Source organism: Crocodylus porosus, unplaced genomic scaffold (genome assembly GCF_001723895.1).
Source record: "Crocodylus porosus isolate Cpor-Errol unplaced genomic scaffold, CroPor_comp1, whole genome shotgun sequence".
In the NCBI taxonomy this organism is placed as follows: Eukaryota; Metazoa; Chordata; order Crocodylia; family Crocodylidae; genus Crocodylus; species Crocodylus porosus.
The window spans coordinates 16678133-16699667 of NW_017728921.1; the positions used below are offsets into that span (position 1 = coordinate 16678133).

The window sequence follows — 21535 nt, forward strand, 5'->3', positions numbered from 1 at the left end:
AAAGGAAATTGGATTTTTTTAACCAACATGTAAAAAGTTGTACACATTAGGAATCTCTCCAAATGATACTATTTTGCTGTTTTCTGCCACTTTATCAGACGATCTCAAAGCACTAGTTTTGGCTTCCCAATACTCCCTGTCCCTTCCCTGAGAGGAGTTGCAGAGACCTTGCCCAAGTTCAGAATGAGGCAGTGGTAAAGCTGGGAGGGGAACGTCAGCCTGATGGTCCATTCCCTCACCTCCAATGCTTCTTGCTCAGGCATCTGATCTTTTAGAGGGGACAGATTTGCATTTGCTTTTTTTCTCTCTCCTGTGAGATGTTTGAAGTCAAAGACAAACCAGGACAGTTCACACACTGCAGCATTTTCCTTATTGCCATTTTGCTGCTCCAGGTCTTGAAGGGAGTAACATTGCCCAATCCTTTCTCATTCTGTATTATGTCCCATTCATGGTAGGCTCTTCCCATGCTCATTAATCCACACACGCTAGTGTTAGCAATGCACATACCACAGAAGTTTCCAAATGGAAGCTGGAGGGGTGGAAAGTTAATGGTTTTGGCATATAGGGAAGCACAGAAGGCATTTTGAGATTGTGGCGAAGGCACATTGCCTAGACCTGTCCGCTAAGACAATTAACAATGTTGACATTTAAACTGTTAAGTTCCAGAACTAGTCCCTCATTAAGATGAACAGACTGCAGCTCACACAGCTCTGGGACAAACTCAAGCAGACAGCACTTCTTCAGTTAAACACAGAAGTTTCCTCGCACCTGTTAGGGCTTAGATGCTTTTATGAATGAAGGTTCAAGTTCTGGAGGACAATTCTGCTTCTTTCACAGTCCTGGAACTGTGGTGCTCAGATGACATCCTCTTCTGACAAACTATGAGCTCCCAAATTAAATCAGAAATGGCCCGGGCAGGGCTTAACATGTGATTTGAGACCAGCTGGTCCCTAAGCATTTGTTATAACTGACCTGGCTTTCTGTTGTACCTGCACACTTGCTCCTGGCAGTACCTTTGTACAGGATAACTCAGCAGCCCTGGTGGTGTGTCAGGGTGGGATTGTGTTCTGGAAGCTCCACATGGAAAACAAAGCTAAAAGGTGCTCAGTTTCTTGCAGAATCAGACCCCAGTGAGTAAGGCACAAGGTTGCTGATGTTTAATATGACAGCACCATGCTGTTTGTTACGTGTGGTGTCATAGCACCTGGGAGCCCGAGGCTTGGACCAAGAAGACCCTGCCATACTCACTGTTGTACCAAACAGAATAATAATGTGGTCTGTGTCCCAAAGAACTTGCAGTTGAGCAGTTCAAGCAAGGCTGGGGTATGGCGTATGTGTGGACAACCGCAGCATGGATTCCTGCTGTGTTTTATCTGCTAAAAAGTTCTCATGCTGTGAAATACGCTGGAAGAAAATGGCTGTCATGTTAAAACCATTATGACTGCTGCTTCTACTTACTCAGCTCATTGGAGAGGCACAAAATAACAGCTGAGTCACACCTCCACTCCTTTCATCCCACACCCATGCCCTTCTCCCCTCATTCCCTTCAGCATGCTGGGGGATCTCCTGTTTAGAGTCAGGCACAATATGATCTTTATCCACCGCTGTAAATGAGCTTGGAGCAGAGCTGTATGTCACTGACTTTCACATTTTAGTGCTTCACTCTCACTCCCATCCCTCTCCTCCTCCTGGCCTCCCTCTCACCCCTCCAATTTGCCCATGAATTGTTAGACACCAGCCTTTTCACATCTGATTTCTCAGAGTACTGCCTCAGGCACACTGGGGACACACAGACAGAGGGTAATGTGCTAAATTCCCCCCTTTGCTGGTGGTGAATTTCATGGGGATTGCTGCTATTAGCCACACTTTCTAGCAATTATAACAAATTCTCTTTTCTTCCCTTTGAAAACGTCTCTATCACTGCTAGAATGGCTAGGAGAGAACTAGTTGTTAACTAGTAATTGGGAATTAATGATTCCACCTTCCCATCAATCAGCTGGAAAGAGCTGAAAGCAATGGGTATTTGCAGAAAATGTGTGTCACCAGACAGTGATACTGTGTGCCCAAATGACAGGTATAAGGGAGATCATATGATGGTGCCCTTTTATGGCAGAAGCAATGAGTCCTGAGATGCATGCCAAATTGGTTCCCCCCCCAAGCCCCGACACACACTCATTAGTCAGGTGGTGCGCTTGTCTGAAATCCCTGGCGGTGTTGTTGCTGTGCAATTTCTGACTGAGTGGGATGCTAATTCAGCTCACTGCAAGTTTGAATGTGACCCACTTTTCTCTCTCTTCTCCCATCTTCCTCAATGAGGGCATGTCTCAGGCTCTCTGATTACAGCTCCCTTGCGTCTTTCTGCGACAGAAACTTCAGCATTAGAGAAGCAGAAGCTAAGAAAGATCCAGTGACTGCCTCCCTTGTTCTCAGTGGTGGGAAGGGGGTGGGGAGCAGCCAGAGGCATTTTTTATCCTGCTCTGCTTGCTGCTGTAGCGATGGAGCTGAGAGCGCCAGTTAAGGAGGCTGGAAGCTAGCAGTTTATATTTTTGATCCTTTTTAGTTCTGATTTTTTTTAATGTGGACATGTTGAGTTGTTTCGTAACCTAAAATAACGCTGTCCAGAGACTCAGGATCTTCAGGCAGCCTGTTACCTGGTCTCCTCTTCCCATTCCTGGACTGTTTGATTTATTATCTGTGCCCAAATTGGGTACTCGGTCCAATGCCCTAATCTCAAAACCAATCTTCTTCCCTGCAAAACTGATCTGATTCTTTTTCTTTTATCTTTTCCATGGGACCTTCTTTTCAGACCCACACAATAGCTTCCCTCTAACCTATGCTCACCTTATAGATGTCTTCTGAAAGAGAATACCCTATTTGTCTTGTATTTTACCCCATATTCCTAAAAGGCAGCCAGCAAAAATGTGCTTGCGTCTCCAGGGGATCCAGACTGACACCTCCTTCAAAATCCCTCCTCAGATGGAATTTTCCCAGGGATGAGTACCTGCCTCTTCCCAGCTACCCCACACATCTTCTCCCTGATCCCACAGGATATAACCCTCCACAACTGAGATGCCCCAGAATACAATGCACTACTAGAAAAGGCACTCTTTCTCCTGGGGTTGGAGACTCCCTTTTTCTGAAGCCTGCTGCTACAGAAATTGGGGTCTAGAGCTGGGGAATATAACTTTTCCTGCCCTTTAGCAGGGGGAATCAAGGGACAACCTTTTTAATTCCGACCCAAGGCCAAAAAAAAAAGTACATTCCGTCAGTGCAGTCTAAATTGCAGTGACACAAAGCACATGCTGCTGATATATCCGACAGTGAACGAATTAGTTCAGGGGAAAGATAAAAGATCTGCAAACAGTTCCATTCCCACCTACTTTCTCAGCTAACCTTGAGGCCCTCATTCAGTGCTTACTCAGGCAAGTTCCCATTGGAGTTGCTGAGGAATTTTGTCTGAATAAAAACAATAAGGTGAGAGTCTCAATTTGGCCCTGTAGTAAAAAGGGAGTGGACTTTAACCCTGTTCAGTGTTGAAGGTTTGAATCCATTCGTGTCATCAGTGTATTTTGGGTATAACAACCTAACTAACTGCAGTCAATTTATAAGCAACAGAGCTACAAAAAAGAAGAAAATTGCAAGGCAAGTGATTAAAGTAAATAAAGCCAAAGGAAGAGATATAGCATACTAAAGATGCCTAACTCCTGTGGCTGAAAATATCTCTTCCTGGTGCTGAAATTCTTTCTGCGGTTCATATTAATTATGCTGACGTCCACTTTAAAGAAACACCCATTAAAGGGATGAGCATGGTAAAAATATGTTACATGCACCAAACTAAAAGCTTGGCCCTGATCACATTAAAGTCCGTGACAAAACTCCCACTTATTTCAGTGGGAACAGGATTGGTCCCTAAATCATCCATAGCAATACAGTGAAGCCATTTGATATGAATAGAAGATTGGTACATAAGAATTTGCTGTAGGGAATCAGACCCTGGGCCACTGAGACCTGTATCCTGTGTTGGACACTGATTGATATTTGAAACCACACTTTTGGCCCAAACTATGCATAGCCAATAATGCAACGCTGTATATAGGTGTGAAGAAATCCCTTCCTCACACATATGGTAGCCAGCTTATGCCCTAAAGCTTGACATTTGATTACCCCTCTCTTAGCACTTGCAAGCACAAATGTTAATGGTCACACTCACAGAATAAACTCATTAAGGGCCAAACTAGGAAGGCGTTAGTTTCTGTTTAGCCTTGAATTCAATGAGACTTTTTTTTCCCAGAATGAAATATAAGGAAAATCTAAGCCCTATCCCTACTTAAGAGATTATATCCTTCTAGGGTAGGCAAAATTTATCCCAGCAGAGTTTATTTTATGCATGCTGTTTATACCAGTTCCCCAAGCTATACCCGCAAAAGGACTTTTTTGCCTCTAGTATAGTATCTGCGCTAGGGCTTTTGCTGGTGCAGCTGTGTCGGCAAAAAAACCCTAACCTCTTACTGACACAATCACGCCTGAAAATCTTTTCAGTACAGTACAGGCCTAACTAAGAACTTAAGGATTTCTAGTGTATCTGTGGGTGTTATCAAACCTTGTGTGATAAGAAATTCATATAGCTGAGCACTGTAAAAGGGACAGTGGCTAGGCAAGTAATGTTTAGCTGATCTATCAACTAGGTTGGGGCTGTAGATCTTTACTGGGCTGAAGACTTCTACTGAGAAAGGAACACGTTGCCAAAATATCTGTTATTACTGTGAAAGGTTGCATTAGCCAGTTCTTTTACTCAGACTGGGAGGAAATCTTTTTTTTTTAAATTTGCCTGATATCAATAAAGACCCAAAATCAACCTTTAAAAAGAAAGCCCAAACTGTATTTGGAATGCAGGAATCTGTTTGGGAGATAGAAGTTTTATCAAACCATCAATGCAGCCTGAAGGAAATCTTAAGTCTGAAATTATTTTTTGTAGGTACCCCTTCAGCTGGTGTTTTTGGTCTTGTCTCTATTTGTTTAAAAGTGTGTTAGCAGTAAATCAAGGTGCATTTCCCCTGTAGGGTTTCCTGTATGTCAAAGCCATGTTAATTCTCTTTGATTTTCTTCCCTTAGCCCCAGCCATTGCTGCAGATCCTTCCTCTCTTTGTCCCTTTGGACATCAAAGGACTGCAAGGGGACAGCCCTGGGGAGAAGCTCCTCCCTATTCATTAGCCTTCATAAAACTAACTCACCTTGGCTAGCTAAGCTTGGAGTCCCATCCTTAGTTCCAGGCACTCTTGACACTGGATCACAGAAGGAAGGGCTCCTGCTTGCTTTGGGAAATCAAGACTTTTGCTTTTGAACTGGACTACTTTGGTTTTCAAGAGAGAGGAGCTCTGGTGGATCTCTTGCCTGCGCAACTTCTATGACTTAACGGTACATGGAAAAATGCAAGCTTTATCTGGTAGGTGACTTTTCCATTTCTCAATGTGTAGGGAAGACCCTAAAATAGTGCCAGGGGTATACTGAGGTTTAAAAAAGGGAACAGTGTACCAACAGGTCATCAGCATTTGTGGATACTACTGGGGGCATTAAATCTTCCTAGAGAGGGAGAAGACAAATGGAAGCTGTGGATGCTCTGTGTGAACATTTGACATCTTGTGGCACTTGCTGTAAGACAAGCAAAGGTTTACTTTGGTGCTTTTCTTTTAATTCCCTAGTATCCAGTTTGCAAAGTGCCATGGGTTCCTTGGGGATGAAATGCCATATAGAAATCTAAAATGCGCATACATTGTTAAGGAACTTAGGGCATTTCTGATCCATGATACAGAGGTTAGCTTGACTCTGTATATTCTCTTCCCTCCAAGAGTAAAAGAACCATATGCCATGATCTTGGTAAGTTTTCAACCCTGTGAACATCATTTTATGTCCCATACTGATCACCAGGGATTTTTATTTGCTTATTTTTGTTCATTGGTCCTACTAAAATGACTTACAGAGTTTTGTGTTAATTTCACATACAGGTTTCAAATGGCTAACTACCTACCGCTTCCCTTTGTCACCCATGTACTGCTGATTTATTCCTAAGAAGCCAAGTAGCTTTACAGTGACAAAGATGATTTTAATTGCTGCCACTGTTTTGTTTTGGGGTTTTTTAAGCAATACTTACGATAGCGAATTGAACATGAAAGGAAGGAATGTTATGGTGATTCCTTGCCACACTGAGCGGGGCTTCAACTTAAAAAGCTTAGGAAGTACAGTGAAAAGCATAGTCTATCTTACATCACTGTGTCTAGGCAAGTCTTGTTATTTTTCATGTCATTATATGTATCACACTACATTGGAAATCAAAACATTTTTTGGCAATGCATGACTGGATTTGAGAAGCAAAATCATAGTACTTGTGAAGCAAACCCAAAATGGGACTAGGCAAGCAGTAACTGAGCCTTTCACTTTCCCTTCTTTAATGCGCCAAACTGCAATTTCAGGAGACTTGCTATTTGCTGGAGGCCTTTTTTGGCTCTACCCTGTGCAGTTTTTGGCAAGATTCCTTTTTGAGATAGCTATATATGTTGAAATGTATTTCTTTTTCAGGGACATCAAACAGTCCCTGGAAGCCAAACGGTTTTATCTTTAAGCTGTTACACTGGGGGTATAACAGCAGCAAATGTAATTGAAACTGATTCTGATAAAAGTGGAATACTTTATCTGGGTCCCAGTGGATATTTTCAAGGTGCCTAGACCCTATTTTATATATTGTACAGGAACTCTGTTAATATAACCTTAAAACTAAATTGACAATATTTGTTTCAGTACCACAGCACTTCTGCAAGAGTTAGAGCAATTCCTTAAAGAGGCCCGGTTTGCTTTCTATAATGCTGTTCCATAACCTTTTGTGCTAGGATCTCGAAGTGCTTTATAAACATCACTGAATGATGTGCCCCTTAGCATAGGAAAATGTTCTCAACACCTTGCAGACAGAGGCGCTGAGGTACAAACAAGGTTAGTGACTTGCCAGCATCCATGTAACAAGTATACAGTACAGCAAAGAACAGAGCCAAGCCGTGCCCTGCTTCAAGCACAGGAGTCTCATTGTGTTTGACCATACATTGACACAGAGAAAAGCATGCATTATAATCACTGCTTCCTGTTAACAGTATCAATACCTTCTAAAATAGTTTGGGCCCAAGATTCCAGGGAAAAAATAATTCTGTTAATATAACCCCTAAAACCACATTAGATTTCCAGAGCTTAACTTAAAAACAAGAAGACATAAACCTTAGTGGAAACTGGGGTAGAGGAGGGCAAAAATTCCAGTGAACATCACAGTGGAAATACCTCATTAAATAACATAAAATAATGCATCCAAAAGTTTTATAAAGTTTTATTTTAAAGTTCTGAACAGTTTGCTACCCGCAGAGCTTTTGCTCGCCTTTTTCGGTATCTGAAGAGCATATCACAAACCTTTCCACATTATTGTTCAAATTCCCAGCTGTGTGCAGGACTTAGCCCCTGGCTTGGTTCAGAATCACATCCATGCAATGATCACTCTCTCTCTAAATATTCTTTAAAGTGTCATCCTGGGCACTCAAAAACTAAGGCACCAAAATCCTTAAATATTTTTGAAAATCTTTGATGTACCTTGCCCTTACATTGATTATGTTCACTGCCGTTTCTGTCTCCTGTAGTGTCTTAGTCATATAGTACACTGTGGTTTTATTCTTATACAACCAGATTATGAGATCTGTGTTTGTTTGATTTTTTTTTCAAGCAAAATTACTGTGAATTTAATTTTCATCGACTTCACCAATAGTGTTGCCTTTGTAAAGGCCTCAAAGTTGGGTTGATTGTTTCATTTAACAGTCTTGGAATTTGTTTACCAAAAGGTTTAATTGTAAAATAGGTTTGGAGTAAAAGATGAGTATCTATCTATTCAATCAAAATCTGTTTGCATGTATTTGTGACTGGACTGTCTCCTGCTGAAAATCAACCCAATTCTGTTGTAACTTCTTTTGATATGTGGTCTGCAGTGAACTACAAAATGCACAATCTCATTGCAGCTTTCATGTCTCTGCTAGAGGATATGAGGGAAGCTTTAGTAAGAAGATGTTAACAGGCTAATCTTAGGGAGCAAACTAGGTGTCACTTCTTAGCCAGTTTATTAATGTTGGATCAAAGCAACCAAGTCTAGGGGTGGTAAGTCTTTTTTTAAATACCATTTTTTTTAAATACCTAGATAGCTTTGCAAACTGATAACATCATGTTTAAAAACTGCCTGCATCCAAAGTCAGAAAACATATCCTTCTGGATGGGCCTTCTTTCAGTGGAAATAATTGGTTACTTTTCGTGTGTATTTGCTTAAAGATGTTGACCAAGGAAGCTGTAATGAAGTGACAAATTCCCTTGTGTCTATATAAGAATGGGTGCAGGCTAAGAGGCAATCCCCTATTAAAATAAGTGGCTATGCATGGCTGATAATGTATCATTGTCTTAAAAATGGACCTGCTTTTGTTACACTGATGACACCACTGCAGTTCTGAATATTTCAATCAAAGAGTTATTTTCTTCAAAACTTTGACTAATAAGAACATGAGTCAAAACCAGATCCAGCTGAAATCAGCAGGATTTTGCCATGCACATCAATGGGATCACATAGTAGAGAGAAGAGCAGCACTGGCCTTTTGGTTTTGAGTTTGAGGTATAATTTTGGTCAGTTTGGGCGCATCTACATGAGGCGCTTAATGCACAGAAGACTAATTCTACTTACTGCACATTAGCGCGGCTGGCAAAAACCATTCTAATGTTCTAACGCTCAGTAACACTGATTATGGTGCATTAAGTTAGTACCTGTTATTATAGGTACTAAACTTAATGTGCCATAATTATAGCACATTAATGAATGTGTAGACGCTCCCTCTGTGTTGTAGTAATTGTACTACGGTCTTCTATAACATGCATCATCCAGAGATTTTAGAGATCTTTGCCAAGGAAGTTAGTATTGTTATCTCCATGCCACAGATGGGGAAACTAAGGCACAGAATAGTGAAGTGACTTGCTCTCCAGTATCTCACAGGAGCGCCATCTGTTCAGATAGATATTGCTAGGCCTGGAGAGCTATACATATAGTTTCCAAAGGGAATTGCTCAGTGATCCATCTGCCCCAGCCTATTTGATTGCTTTGACCCTGTCATAATGAACATTCCCTTTCCTTTTAAATTAAAACACTTTATGTGACTGTTTCAAATTAAAACACTTTATGTGACTGTGTTTAGATAAGGATGCCTTGTAACAGCGAAATGTCCTGCTTTGTTGATCTCCATTTGAACACTGAATAGAATAAAATAAGTAAGCTAGCCATGGCATGGTGCACAAGCTAAAATCTCAACTAAGGAGGATATTTGCCTTGAAAAGTATCTGGAACAGACTTTTCTGTTTACTAAGATAACCTAACTGAAATAATCTGTAGGTGCTGTAATTTCTTTCAGTGTATCTCAGTTGTGATCATGTATACACACAGAGCCCCCCACCTACACACACACACACACACACACACACACACGTCAGGGGGATCTTCAACACAAGCTTACATTCTTTGAGCTCTGTTAATTATGGGAGAATTGTGGAGTGACCAATACTGAGGCCGGCCACAAGGAGGAGTGATGATCTGTATACACTGGACAAGTCTTACAGCAGGTCCTGAAACATTGCAACTGGCCATTTCCAAGCACAGACGTTCAGATGAACAGGCACTGACATCAAGTTTGAAAGCTCTGTCTGAAGCATTTTGGCATTGACTTCCTCATAACTGAACTGTTTTCTTTTTACTTTCCCTGCTAGATGTGAAAACTCAGTGTGATATCCTGCCTTCCTCCAACTTGGAGTCTTACCCTCAGAGCTCCATTGTTGTTACCCTAGAGGACATGGACCTCTGGATGCAGTTTCACCAGATAGGAACCGAAATGATCATCACTAAGTCTGGCAGGTAAGGATGGCCAGAAATCTGTGCACACAACGTTTGTGCAGGCTGCATGCAGACCATTCCCACCCAGTACATCACTTTTGGAAAGGTGACTTTCAAGCTAGTTTTTAAGCCCCAGATTCTGTTTTTCCTTCCTCTTGCAGAACAACAGCAGCATCAAAGAATCTAGAGGTCTTTTAGCTCTGAAGTGGGAATGTCACCCAGGTTACTTGGTGACTTATACACTGAAAAATCCATCCCATGCTATAGCTCCTGCATCAAACAGTGTCAGTGGCCTCCACTGTTCTGTGGTTGCCACACAAAGATTGAATCCTAGATCCCATTTGCCTCACAAGCAAACATGGCTGCTGCATCATAGGCAAATAATTTGAATGTATAGGCATGAAGGTGCTCCAGGTCATGGTAGATGAAACATTTGGGAAGTTTCTGGCGTCCAGCTTTGGAGCTGGACACTTCGGATGGACTGTGCAAAGGATGATGCAAGTCAAAGAAGAGACCGGACCCATGCTGCTCTTAAATTTAACTATTTCATGCCTTGAGGAGCATGATGCATTCTGGAACAAATAGCTGGAGGATATGGAACTTTAATATATTGTGCAAGATAAAGCCAAGAAGAGAGGGTGCCAGACCTTTTGAGACCTAATAAAGGGATCTTCTGTGAGTAAGGAGAGCTGCTGAACCAGTCCTCATAAGAAAGGAAGGGAAATCAGTGACCTCTAACAGTGTTGTGAGGAGTCACAGCAGTTGTGGAGAGTTTCCAGAGAGAGGAGGGGAGGGGAGAGCTAGACAGATTCTCAGATGGGTGCCACCTACACAAAAAAATCAGTTTCCCTGGAGGGCTACAACTGGGCAAGACACAGTGAAAGCCCTGAACGTTGTCTACACTTAAATTTTCTTTAAAATTTCCATTTTTGCACATTAGGAATAGCAACAGTAGGAGTGCTAGAAAAGGCAAGCCACTAGTGACTTTGAGTAGGGCTAGATAATAGGTTAATAAAAATGTCAGTGGCTGATCTGCACTATGATCCCAAGAGCACTTTGCCTGACAGACCACAAACAAGATCAAATGCCTGACTAGCCTATTAAAAAAGAACAAGACCTTTGTAATATATATTTTATTTCTTCTTCAGACGAATGTTTCCACAGTGCAAAATCAAAGTCTCTGGCTTGATCCCTTATGCTAAATACCTCATGCTGGTGGATTTCGTGCCAATGGACAACTTCAGATACAAGGTAAATAATTTGAGGGGGAGAAGGGTCATTCTGTCCTCTTGCTTGTTCCAGTTGATGAAATTCACCTGTATGCAGGGATCCAGTAAAACACCCAGTCACCATTTAAGTTATCTTAGATCTTATATAGGATATAAGTGCTGGCCCTCTACATAGTGTGAATACTTATGTTTCAGGTGCTAGTTGGTGACCAACCAGAATTAGGTGTCTTCTGGAGGTTTCATAACATTCTTTGAATCAGTCCCCAGTCACCATTATTGCAGAGCTGGCAGCTGGAAGAATAACATCCTTTAATTTGTAAAGTGCACAAGTATGTTTTAAATCATTGACATAGTAAATATGGAGACTTGACTCAGTTAATGTTTATAAAATGCCCCCAAACTAGTAGAGAGGGCAAGCAAATAGGGGGCTGATCATGGAAACTAACATAAGAACATGACATAGTACCTTCATATCATCAGTCAGACATAGCCCACACTCTGTCATGTCAGACATCCCCACTGCGTTAAGTAAAGAAGCAAAGGTACTGGTCATTGTTACTTTGATACTGTGAGAGCGGGGCTACTAAACTGTGGGATTTCCTATGTTTCCTTTTCCAGTGGAATAAAGATCAGTGGGAAGTCGCTGGAAAAGCAGAGCCACAGCTTCCCTGCCGTACATATGTCCATCCAGATTCTCCAGCTCCTGGCAGCCACTGGATGAAAGAACCTGTCTCCTTCCAAAAGCTGAAACTCACCAACAACACCCTGGATCAACATGGACACGTGAGTTGTAACTGAGCTTTTTGTTCACTGGAACTCCTGGAAGGAAGGATTTGCTTCTTAATGGAAGTTCAACCAAAAATGTTTGTTTAATGAGCATTTAAATGAGTTAGTTAAAATTCTTCTACTACCTATGCAAGAACAGCATCTCTGCGTGTTGAAAGTGTCATGGTATCCATGTACACTGCACCCATGGGTTTGGTGGCTCTTGATAACTCATGCACTGACTCTCGGGATATGTTAGCTGTCTAGTCAGAGAAGGGGCTGCAATGTGTTTTCCTTCTCCATTGTTTTATACCCACTGCTGGGCCACTGGGTTTATTCCTCTGATCCTACAGCTGGTAAATGGGACACTTGTCCAATACTACCCTTGTACCCATTTTAAACAGAAAATGCCTATTTTATGGAGCTGAATAGAGCTGGGGTAATCACAAAGGTAAAGTTTTAATTTGAGACCTGGGTTGGGAAGTACAAACTATGCCAACAGCAAGCTGGCTAAGTGGTGCTGCAATTGGAAGTCTCCTGTTTCCTTCTCCACCAGATCATCCTTCACTCCATGCACCGTTACAAGCCGCGCTTCCACATAGTACAGGCAGATGACCTGTTCAGTGTCCGCTGGAGCATCTTCCAGGTGTTCAGCTTCCCTGAGACTGTCTTCACCTCTGTTACTGCCTACCAAAATGAGAAGGTACGGTGTGTATAAGCACTAGCCCTCTGCACCTGGGTAAATACCAAGCATGTACACTCGACGCTGCCCCCAGGGAGAAAGGTCTTCCACTGCCTATATGGACAACAAAAGGAGTCTTTCCTCCCCTGCTTCTGCAAATAATGTGGCAATGCCCCTTCCCTCTAACTCACCTATGAGGATGGGACAGGTATTCTTTCTCCTATGCAGACAGTATCTGAATCCCTCCTCCCTCATTTTTATGGGCAATACAAATATCCTTCCCCCTTTTCCTGTCTTCTGAGGGTAACACTCATGACTTTCTCTATACCCATATTTGAGATAACACTAGTAGTTCTTGTCTCTTGCCCCTGCCCCCATCTGTGACCCATTCCATAGAAGAGTCTCTCTGAGCTGGAGATGGAGGAGTAATTCCTTCAGCAATCCATATTGCACAGGTATGCAACCTTGATGTTCAGTACCTTGTAAGCATGGGGGGTGTTGGTGACAATGCCAGCTATAACTGCGTTTGTTATTAGATGGCTTAAAGTCAGATCTGTATTGCTGCTTAAATTTGATCTTTTAAATTTGAGAGGGAAAATCATCCAGTAGTGAGGGGCATTGGTTTGAAATCCCTGCTGGTTCATAGACTTTGTATGTGGCCTTGAGCAAGTCGCTTAGCTTTCCACTGCCTCAGTTCCCCACCTAAAAAAGGTGTCTTGTGGGATAAATACCTTAAAGACAATCAGGCAATAAGATCCTGTGAAGATTGGGGCCATATAACTACCAAAAATGGACCATAATATATAGAGAGAGCATCTGTATCAGTACTGGGGTTGGGAATCTTGCTTCAGAGCAATACAGACCTGGCCCTGGCAGCCAAGACAACTATTCTTTCTACTACTGAATCTAATTTCTTTTTTTTAAGATCACAAAACTCAAAATTGACAACAACCCTTTTGCTAAAGGTTTCCGGGAACACGGGAAGAACACTCGAAGGTAACTGTGGTCTCATGAGGATATAGTGAGCCTGCACTAGATCACTGCCACTCCTGGTTGCCAGGTTAATTCTAACATCCAGCATCCGGGTGCTCCTTCATCACCACGCCCTTGGTGTGGGGGTACTTCCCCCACCCACACAACCAGGAGGTTAGATGTCACTGAAAATACTTGCAGGCTTTTTTTAGTCATTTTTTGTCTGGAAAAGTGACTCCTTTTTTGTCATTGGGTCAAAAGTGATTTCCATTTAAACAAACTTTTGAAAGCTTCATATTGATGTTTTCCAATAATAGGACTGTTTGGGGGTGAAATAGGCCCCACGTTCCCTCAGAAACAATCATCCCTTCTTAAAGAAAAGCTCAGCAGACTTTCTTGTATGTATAAGATAGCACTCCATTTTCATAAATGACTGTGCAAACTCTCAGTGCTGAGGCTTTCCAGTGTGATTGTGTGTTTTGTGCAAAGCCCAAGTAAAAACTCCACAGTAGGGAAGGGGTGATTCAGTCTTTCTTCCTGACTGCCACTCTGTAGTTGCAGTCAGCATGACTAACTACAGTCTGAACATTTGAACAAACATAGTTCGAAGAAGCCGATTGCTCTGGGTTGGTTCTTGGACGGCAAAAATGTGGTTTCTAAAACACTGGAGATCCTAAGCTCAACCCCTCTCTCTGCAGAAGTTATTAGATATTTGGTCTTCCTGCTTCTTTGACACACCAGGATCTTGTTTCTGCTCTGGAGTTCCCATTACAGGTAGCTACATAGGAAGGCTTTATAAACCTGCTTTCATATGTTGTTCTTTTCATAGGGAAGGGCGAGCAAAAGGCCAAAAACCTAGCCCAGCCAAAGGTCAGAAGAGGAAGCTCCCAGAAGAAACAGAGTCTGGTGCTGAGGAACCGGGTAATATTGTCAGCAACAGATTTGCCAACAGGGATCATGCTAAGGGGAGGAAAAGACAGTGACTTGGGTCTGCTAAAGCTCCTGTCTGCACAGAGTTGCATTCATCAGCACTGAGGGCAGGGATTTTGGAGGATACCGTGCAAGTCGGTTTTTAGTAGGAAGGAAGTAGAATGCTAACTCTCACTCCATAATTCACAAGAGGAGCTGGGTGCACAGCCTGAAGAAGTCTGCATCAAGTGGATGTATGGATCAGGGTCCTGCCATCAAGGGACAAGGCAAAGCCAAATAAGAAAGATGGAGGGGAAGGGAAAGACGAGTATATGGCAGAGGCAAGAAAGGCAAAAGAACTTGCAGAGCAGTTTCCAAATCAGATGTTTAGTAGCTGCAAGTGTGTGAGCAGATCTTGGGGATCTTTTTCCCTGCTGACAAGGGAAAGAGCAGGAGCATACCCTGATCTATGTTAGGGAGAGGGGTTCACAGCTGGTCTAGGCATCTGGAACTACAAGAGGTAGGCTATCTACAGTTATATGGGAACAAGGAACGTGAAACAAGAAAGCAGGGTCCTCGCATGCAAAAGACCTGGTGCACCTGAACTTTCCTCCATGCCATCACACAGCAGTGGGAATCCTTACTCAGATTTTTGCCCTTCTGCTCACACATAGTCTGCTATTTGGACATGCAATTCCAGAATATATATGTAACACACCATAACTGCTCTTCCTATAACTACCCCTCCACTCCATTAAACTGTAGGAGAGTCTTGAGCCAGACAGCTAGATTGAGCAATCAACTTGAAAATGTGTTGTAGGGAAGAACCCAACAGTGGCAGGGAGCTGGACATAGTAAGCTGAGATGGGGATACTTAACATTTCATAGTATGGGCCATGTTTGCCAGATTGTATGGCAGGTACTTTGCCTCCCATTTAGGGGGCATGGCTTGTACAGTCCTTCAGTTAATTGTCAAATAGTTATTTGATCTGCAGTTAGTGCAGTTGAGAGAGAAGGATAAGCCAATGCCATGTGACCAGCAACCGTTTATGAGAGCCTGTAATCTGATGGGTCTTTCCATCTCTAATTCCTCGCTGAATCCCTAGTGTGCAGCCTGCCAACTTCTTCAGGGCGCACACATTCTTGTGTGTTGTGTCCAAGAATGAGAGAGAGATTAGAAAAATACTCAGCCTTTGTTTCAGGAGCACTGGCAGATGCCTGGTAATTAGCTGACATTTCTGATTATTTGCAAACTCCTTATCACTCTGGCCTGCAGTACTGGCTGTGAGACCCTGTGACTGGGAGGCAGTGTGTTTTTGGACTGAATCCAACTGCAAACAAACTGTTTCTGAGCCCTGGTTTCTCCCTGCTCCCCTCTTATTCCCTCTCCTTTCCCTGTTGTGAGTCAGATTTTGTGAAGGATGAGAACGTGGAGGTGAAAGAGGAGCGGAATCCCATCCCGGTTAGTGGTGGATACCCCTTCTGGGTCTCGGAGCAGAACGGCAGCCAAGCCATCCCTGCAGTGTCACCAGCACCAGCAGACCAAAGAGAAGCAACTGCTAGAGAGCAGCAAGTGCCAACTCCTTCCACCTACCAGACATACAGGTGAGTCCCACTTCCCCGCTGTATACCCACAGTACATATGGTCCAGATCCAGGACTGGCATTTTTTTCAATTTCTTACGGGGTTTTTCTTATAAGGGTGACCCGGTATTTTCTGTTAGAGAGGAAGCAGCATGAATTGAGTAAGGGATAGCTCCACTGCACTTAACATGGGGGATTGCACTTCAGGTAACCAAACGTGAGTGTGAGAAACTTTTTCTCATTGTTTCCCCACTAGTCCAATGTGTCTGAGGGCATTGTCCTTGTTTCTTTGCCCTGAAATGTTTCAGAATTCTTTCCTAGTCAGCTGTGGCATTCATGGGTGAACTTGTCTGTCACAGTGAGGAGAGGGCATTCAGGGGCTCTTACTGCTCATGTGATGTTTTTCCCTCTGTGTCCTCACTGCAAAAGAGACAGGTTCCAACCCAATTTAAAGTAGAGCCCAGCCGCTTCTGTTACCCAGCTCAGAAAGATAGGAAAGCACCTGCAAATGTAGGTCAGAGGCTTTTTCTCTGGGTGAATATTAGGGGGCTTGGCTAAAATCCAGGTTAAATGTACAGTTAAGACTTTCTTAAGGGCTTGTCTAGATGGCAAAGGTAGTGTAGAGTAAGCTCAGGTGTGAAATCACAACATGCTAACTACTCTGCATGAACCCCAGGTGCATATTCTTCCTGCACACTCAGCATAAGGTAGCTTATTCCATTTTCATACTTGCTACACACTACTTATGTTCACATGGGAGGTGAGCGCAGACTGCTAATGTGCTGTACATTCACACTGGATTAATTGAGCTCTCAATTTTCCCATACAGATGAGCTCTAGATGGGCATAGGGAGGGAGGCAGAGCTGCCAGAGTTCAGATGTGGAGACGGATTACCTTGATAAGCACATTGTTTTGAGAAGGAAAATTGATGTTTAAAATTGCATGGGGAAGTGATTGTGCCCCATGTCCATAGCCTGCCCACGCTCTCCTGGGTGAAGTTTTGAACCACATCCCATGTAGGTTAATTCAGAGTATTTATGCTGGCGTGGGTTTGACTCATTCTTCCCTTCCCCCCTCTGGGCCCAGGTTCCATGACACGGGGGACACGCAGCAGGCTCCCGCGCGCAACGTCGCCACCTTGAATGAGTTTCGGGCCAGATCCCACCCTTTGGACATAGCCACGGTGCCGGACCATGATTCTAAACAGCTGTCAGAAGGTTTCACCAACCTGCCTGCACTACCCCCACCTCTGCCTCCTCCTCAAGACTACACCGGGGTGGTTAACATGGCTGTAGACTCTGCTGGGAAGCCAGGGGCCCGAGGTCCAGTGTACAATCCATATGGCACTGAGCAAGGCCTAGGCCAGTGGATGGTCCCTTCCCACAGCCAGTACAGGGCAATGAGCTACTCTCCCTTTTCCACAGATTATAATGCTCAAGGGGCTTCAGGGCATGCTCATGGGAGCATGGCAGACTGGAGCCAGTACCCTCTGTTCCCCTATGCCTGCTGGTGATGGGGGAGGACTCTTTCAAATTAAAGAACTCAGAGAACATTGTAACAAAATCCACTTTAAAATATGCTCTGGGGTTGCCACCTTGTGGCCTTGCCTACACTAGGCAAGAGGGTGTTGCAATAGTGCATAGATTGGGGCACCATAATTTTGAAACATCAGTGCAGCTCCTTGTGCCTCATGCAACAACCATCCTGTGCGTTTTACAAGTGCTCATTGCATCTCCTGGGGGCCATATCTTTACTTTAAGATCTGACTGAACCAGTGCATTCTTTGGTGCTTTGTCCCAATTGTGGATAGATAATTGCAAGCATTGCAAATGCAGTGGTTCAGCTGATTTCCCAACTTTATCCCATGATTCTTGCATGTTGTTACATTTAACATTTACTCAAAGAACCCAGTCCTGGGAGCATGCAAGGCGCTTAAGGAGTCTCAGCATGCACCACAGATGCTCACAACAAAACAGCAGAGCCATGCGCAGAGTGGCTGTTTGAAGGAGACATCGTTACATGGACAAGTGAGAGATAATTAGCCATTTCAGTGTTCCTGGAGTAGCTTCCTCTCTTAGTGTAGACAAAAAGTGCAGCTATCCTCCTGGTCCTTTGCCTATAAGGCATATAATGGTAAAAGATAGAGTAATGTATGCATGCTTGGAGCAGAGTTGTACAGATCATGTGGATAGTGGGAAGTTAATCCCAAACAAATGACACAACTACAAGTTTCTGTTTGTCTCTGTGTGCTCTGACTGCCCAGCCTGCCCATTTATACCCTCTCAGTTCAGCCCTGTCACTCCACATGTACCTGCACTGAGTTGCTGTTCCTCTGGTTGTTTGCCATGTGACCTAGGAGGATTGGAGGATGCTGGGATTCGTGGAGTTCCCCTTGTTGAGCAGCAGTGTTCACACTCTCTCTGACCTCTTGTTTGCACTGAGACCCTCAGTTGTTCTACCTCTGCCTCTTCCACAGCCTCAGTGAAGTGACCTGTCTAGTTGGTTTTATTGTCCTGCTCCCAGCAGCTCATGCAACAGTCCTGTTGGTGCACAGGCTTTGGCCAAGTTGGTATTTCTCACTAGACGCTTGCTTTAAACAAACATTCCTGTTGAAATACTGCCTGATGAGTGAGGTGTCACTTCCATAGTGCTCTGCAGGAGCTGCGAGACAGGCCAGTGGCATGTTTCTGCTCCTGCTTTGGAGCCTCGCTAGGAACATAATGCAATACAGATGGGCAGGAGGGTAGCTTCCTCTCCGCTCCACCTTTGTGGTCCTTTTCCAAACCGCCCATCATTTTGGAAAGCACATCCTCTCATTTCACTCTAATTTTGTTTTCCTCGCAATTGCCGCTGGAGTGGAGTCCTCCTTGGGAAAAACCCTCTGTTTCTCCTGTGGTTATAAACATGATCTTAGACCTTATTTAAGAATGATTTCTTGTAACACTTTAAATAAACTGCGGTTTGATATGTAACAGTCAGCTGGGGCGTGTCATTTGCAATGAGTACAAAGATGTCCTTAAGCGAATGTGTTTTGTGTGTGGAACGTGTGTGGGGTGTGAAACCAGGGTGTTGGGTGTGTGGATGTCTTTCTCTCTCAAGACTGGGTATATTCCTTTGAGGCACAAATATGGTGGCATGGGTGTGTCATTGTGTCAGGGTGTCAGAGATTGTGGTTATTGTTGCTCTTAAAATAACTTTGAAATGACCTACTACTTACAACTTACTGCTGGTTTGTATCATTGCATTGTAGCGCTAGGTGATGTTCTTGTGTGATCAGAACCTCGCTAATCACTTCTGCACCCGAAGCAGGTTGCGCGGTGCGAGTGCGAGTGCTTCGTCAGTCAAACCAAGGACATTCGAGTTATGCAGCAGCGGCAGAAACAGGGGCTTAACTTTGCTGCGGCACACAGGTTAGACCCATCTTTGGGTAAAATAAGGGTGCATACCAGCTCTGTACCACATCAATGCTAGGGCAAGTGGCTCATTAAAAAAGGGCATAGCCTAGACAAAAAAGGACTCCGTACATCAAAACATCCCTCTCTGTCCTAGTCCAGACACCAGCACACGGGAAGGTAGAGCCAGATGCCAAAGACTGTCTTAGTTGGGGTAGAATAACTGATGAGCAGAAACCTCTAGCAAGCATCTTCTGAGGCGTCAGGCTTCTTAAATGAGTAAAATGGCTACAGACCTTTGAAAATCGTCTGGAAGAAACCCAATAGCATGTCAGTTCTAGAAGATTCCCCTCTTGATCTCTCTTGCACTGATACCGTAATGCCCACCTTTAGGAAAAGACTCACAAGATGACCTAGAAAAGCCATGGAAAGCAATCCTCTTCTCTTTGCAGCCTAAGACTGCTCATTTTACCTCTGTGTCTCTGTTTTGCCATCTAGGACATGGATGATATCGTCCTGTCAGGGTGCCATGGGGATTATGCTGTAAACACTTGGAAAATAAAAACCACTGAGGTAGTCAGAATGGTTCATGACAAAGAACTAGGCAGCCCTGTTAGAAAGCGATCTGGGGCTCTTTAGAAATATGGGCATGATGGCTTTCCATTCTGAAAAACTAGTCCCATAAGGACTGCCACCATGGATGATGAGTTGTTGTAGCTGTTTAGTCCGACCGGACTAACAGACCCTCCAGAAACCCAACATCATGCTGAGGAAGAGTCCTTTATTCTTAGTTGTCTTCTATGTTACAGGGCTATATATAGTTGTCTTTAGTGAATCAAACTAGCTCCACTTAGTAGAGTATTACATTTGTTTTCTTGCTGCTCTTTATGGTTAAAAGCTGTACAGCTTTGTTATTTTATTAAGCTGGTGTGCACGTCACACTCTGTTCTTTCTCCTGTCCGTGGCGTTTTCACTGGCTTGCTTCTGTTTGGCTTTGGTATTTTGAAAATCTATATTATCTCAACTGAACTGCTGTTTCCTGTGTCTGTAAGACATTGTGTTGTAAAGCTTTAATAAAAAGACAAGGAGACCTATGGAAGGCAGGTCATTAGCACTACCAAAGTACAATTATGAGTATGTTTTCTGTGTTTCTGTTTCAAACACACCAGTGGTTCCAGTTTAATCATCTTACCTGGGGACAGGTACTGGATGACATGTCCTCAAACAGAATTTTGTTTTATCCATATGATGTTGATGATCCCACTGTTATCTTCTTGCATCCCTGGATGTGACTCAGAATCCCCTGTATTAACTCCTTGAGGAATTGTGTGTATTCTTTCAATGTTTTTTGCTTGTTTCCCATAAGGCACTGGTGGGGGTGGGAGGGGGAACGTGCATTAGGAACAGGGTTTGCATTTCAAGTTTGAAATAAAAATCATGGGTTTGCACTGATTTCCCCTGGTGTTTTTTAAAGCAGCCTAGTCAGCATTGCAGTTACTGCAAGCAGACCTGTGGTCCTGGGTAATTACAGGCTCAGCACAGATGATGCAGCCAAAGACGTATGCTGAGGCAGCTTCAGAGAGAGCCTGTTTGCAGAGGGTAGTGTTCACAATTAAAATAATTGTCCATGAATCCCTCAACCCATTAAAAAAAGCCTGAGGGACAGGACCTCCTTTACATGCATATGCCCCTCAAGCCTGTGCTATATTCCCTTTTGTGTTTGCAGCAACAGTAGATAAAAATCTACAGAAGGACCCAAAACTCCTGAGTTTAAGAAAAGCTTGCCTGAGCTGGAGGAGCTGGATAAACACCCAGCCAATAAGTCAGGCTGATGCCAGCTGGAGGCATGACATCATCCAGGTAGCCTCACTGGCTAACCCATCACACCTGGAGGGAAGGTGGCTTTCCAGCAGCTTCTAGAGGTCGCAGTGGTTGTGGAACAAAGGGAGTCTGTCATCTTGGCTAAGTGCAGACAGTCAAAAAGTCCCAGGCTGAATCGATTCAATCTTTGCAGGTTAATCTAAGCTGCATAGATTGAACCAAAAAGTGAGCGAACACACTT

General features: G+C 43.5%; 1 protein-coding gene across 1 annotated transcript; it reads left to right on the forward strand.

The window, feature by feature from the left end:
• The first annotated feature begins 5118 nt into the window (after nt 1–5118).
• Nucleotides 5119–19053, forward strand: LOC109312824 (T-box-containing protein TBX6L). Its single transcript, XM_019539134.1, has 9 exons — nt 5119–5443; nt 9817–9961; nt 11089–11191; nt 11788–11952; nt 12491–12637; nt 13542–13612; nt 14418–14509; nt 15907–16102; nt 17168–19053. The coding sequence occupies exons 1-9, from the start codon at nt 5428–5430 to the stop codon at nt 17592–17594; spliced, it is 1362 nt and encodes a 453-aa protein (XP_019394679.1). The 5' UTR covers nt 5119–5427; the 3' UTR covers nt 17595–19053.
• The last annotated feature ends 2482 nt before the right edge of the window (nt 19054–21535 follow it).